Below are 2,941 nucleotides of genomic sequence, written 5' to 3'. Positions count from 1 at the left end.
TACACTGCCTTTTTCCTGGCAAGAGCCTTCTTTCTGTTTCCGCTTTCAGGAATTCTTCATTTTTGACTCTGCAGGAAAAGATCTATTTTCTGAATTGCTGGAGAAACTGGTAAGTCTTATGTAACAGTCCTTTTCTTCCAAATAAGTGCTTTTGCTTTGAAGATTTGAACTCCCCAGTCTGGCAGATGTAGCAAACTTTGTCTTTAGTGTAAATGGGAGCAATTACCTCAGTTGCAAATGCGTCCTGTTCTGCTGCTCCAAAACTAGTAAAAGTACAAGAAGAAATACTTTCCAGAGGAAGGAAGGCCGATAGTTGTTCAGTTTTCTTACAAAAGGAATAGGGATGTTTAACTGAGAATCGCTGTGTGCTGTCAGTTGAAGTTGTTTTTTTTTCTGAGAAAAGCATCTGTTTTTCTGCTACTCCAGCAGTGGGGATTTTTGTGTGTTATAGTGATGTGTTTGATCCAACAGGACTCATTCTTGGCCTTGAGCATAATACTTGTCCTGCTTGCAGCCCAGTAGGCCAACCGTATCCTGGGCTGCATCAAGAGAAGTGTGGCCAGCAGGTTGAGGGAGGTGATTCTGCCCCTCTACTCCACTCTTGTAAGGCCCCACCTGGAGTACTGCGTCCAGTTCTGGAGACCCCAACACAAGAAAGACATGGACCAGTTAGAACAAGTCCAGAGGAGGGCCACCAGGATGATCTGAGGGCTGGAGCACCTCTCCTATGAGGACAGGCTGAGAGAGTTGGGTCTGTTCAGCCTGGAGAAGAGAAGGCTCCGGGGAGATCTAACAGCGGCCTTCCAGTACCTGAAGAGGGCCTACAAGAAAGCTGGGGAGGGACTTTTCATAAGGGCACTTAATGCCCAAACGAGGGGAAATGGGTTTAAACTGAAAGAGGGTAGGTTTAGATTGGATATTAGGAAGAAGTTTTTCACTGTGAGGGTGGTGAGACACTGGAACAGGTTGCCCAGAGAAGCTGTGGTTGCCCCCTCCCTGGAAGTGTTTAAGGCCAGGGTGGATGAGGCTTTGAGCAACCTGGTCTAGTGGAAGGTGTCCCTGCTGATGGCAGGGGGGTTGGAACTAGATGATCTTTTAGGTCCCTTCCAATCCTAACCAGTCTATGATTCTATGATTTTTTCCTTCACACATTCATGTCCTTACCTGTACAGTTCTCCATTGTGTTATCTCATTTTGAGAGGTAGGATCAATTAATTGATGTGAAGTTTCATAAGATGGCTAAGTCAACATAATGGTCCATTGCTCTACAAGAGGCAATTCTGCTTTTGCCCTTGTGCTAGATCTGGTCTGCAAGGGAGCCCTCAAGAAGCTGGCTCAGCTTCTCAAACTGGAAGAAAACCTTTCTACTTTTTTCTCTAGGATTAATTTTATGCTGATTTAGCATGAAGAATCAGCTTCCCCATGGGAATGGGGTGAATGCCAGAGCTAATACAAGTAAAGGAGCAGGACTGTGCAGACAGGAATGGGGAAAGAGAGCAAGACCACCTCGCCCAGTGCCAGCTATCCATTTAGTCAGCTCAACTGAAATGTGAAACCTCAGCCAGGGCATAGGATTCCTGTATGTTAGGCTTTTTATTTTTGTCTTGGCATCTGTGTTTGCCATGTTTACAGACTGGCTGTTGACCACATCAGTTTCATTAGAGCTGACAATGTTCCTTTCTTGCTGTGCAGTGGGAGCAACCCAACGTCCTGTGCCTCGTTTATGATGTCACTAATGAGCAATCTTTCAACAACTGTGCCAAGTGGTTGGAGAAGCTGAGGTCTCAAGCAGTTGGAATGCACATCCCAGGTAAGAAATGTCTGAGATTCTTGTTATCTGCTCCCCTCTTGTATGACAGCAATTGTTCCAAATGAGATGTGGCAGAGAGCACGAGCATTTATTTTAACCCAGGAGCAAGCATAGCTTCCTCCACCTCATTGACTTTTATCACAAAGCAGATAAGGTATGAATGTGTTTCCTTTGTGGAACCTTTTTTAGGCAGTTTTAGACTGTTCTCCATGCCTCCAACTTGTTCAGCTACGTCTACAAATATTCCAGCATTTATTGCTAACCAGTTAGCATTTCTGGGCTGTTGTTTTTCCTATTTTTCATGGGGGTTTTTTATAGGTGTCTTAGTGGGGAATAAAACAGACCTAGTTGGTCGTCGAGTTGTGGAGCAGAAACAAGCACAGGAGTGGGCTGAGAAACATGACCTGGAATACTGTGAAATGTCAGTGGTGAGTATCTGCTCCTTTCACCATCTGTGGAAGTGAGTGTTTGTAAAGTTATCTTCTCTTTCAGGTAAATAGAGATAACTGGGGGCTCTCTTCCACTCCTTTGTCATCTAACTCAATCATCTAACATTCAGTTTTATCTGTCTTTTGTGAAGCAGTTAGAGCAGAAGTAGTCAAATGCTTATTCCATCTGTCATTCACAACTTTCTTATTTCTTTACAGAAGGAGATGAAAAATTTTGAGGTCCCTTTCCACATCCTGGCAAAGTCATTCTACCAAATGTACAAAGAGAAAGTGGAAACTTTTCACTCAGTATCTTGAGGGTCATGACTGGAATGACTTATTTATCCTCTAAGCTTCTTCTAGTGCCCAGAATCCTGCAGGATGGAATACAGAGAGAAGAAAAAAAATGAGCTATTTGCTTCTTCGTGGTCGTTTTCTGGTAATTCAAAATAAACTAGAAATAAACAAGTGGAAAGACACTCTTCTGAAGTTGCTACCTCAACATTCCTTTCATATCCTCTAACTTGGTTCTGTGCTCACTGAAAGTCTGCTAGGTTGGAGGAGGTGGGGAGTAAAAGGGGAGGGCAGAATGGAAATTGCCAGCTCTTTGCTTTGATATTGTCTTGTTTCTTGTCTGAGCAGACTTCCTGCTGCTACAAGCAAGGATTTAGAGGTTCGGAGAAGGAGAGAGGAAGCTGACAGG

The 2,941-nt window shown here is 43.9% G+C and overlaps 1 protein-coding gene across 1 annotated transcript in view; it reads left to right on the top strand.

Annotated features, from left to right (window-relative positions):
- IFT27 (intraflagellar transport 27) overlaps window positions 1-2,717 on the top strand; it is a 4,525-nt gene extending 1,808 nt beyond the window's left edge. Inside the window, exons 3-6 of the mRNA XM_010171434.1 lie at window positions 50-109; window positions 1,693-1,810; window positions 2,129-2,238; window positions 2,458-2,717. Coding sequence (XP_010169736.1) covers window positions 50-109; window positions 1,693-1,810; window positions 2,129-2,238; window positions 2,458-2,556 — 387 coding nt within the window. The 3' untranslated portion in view covers window positions 2,557-2,717. The remainder of the gene's footprint in view (window positions 1-49; window positions 110-1,692; window positions 1,811-2,128; window positions 2,239-2,457) is intronic.
- Window positions 2,718-2,941: the final 224 nt, after the last annotated feature.

This window comes from Antrostomus carolinensis, unplaced genomic scaffold (genome assembly GCF_000700745.2).
Source record: "Antrostomus carolinensis isolate BGI_N321 unplaced genomic scaffold, ASM70074v2 scaffold36650, whole genome shotgun sequence".
Taxonomy (NCBI): domain Eukaryota; kingdom Metazoa; phylum Chordata; class Aves; order Caprimulgiformes; family Caprimulgidae; genus Antrostomus; species Antrostomus carolinensis.
This window is presented reverse-complemented; position numbering and strand designations above follow the sequence as displayed.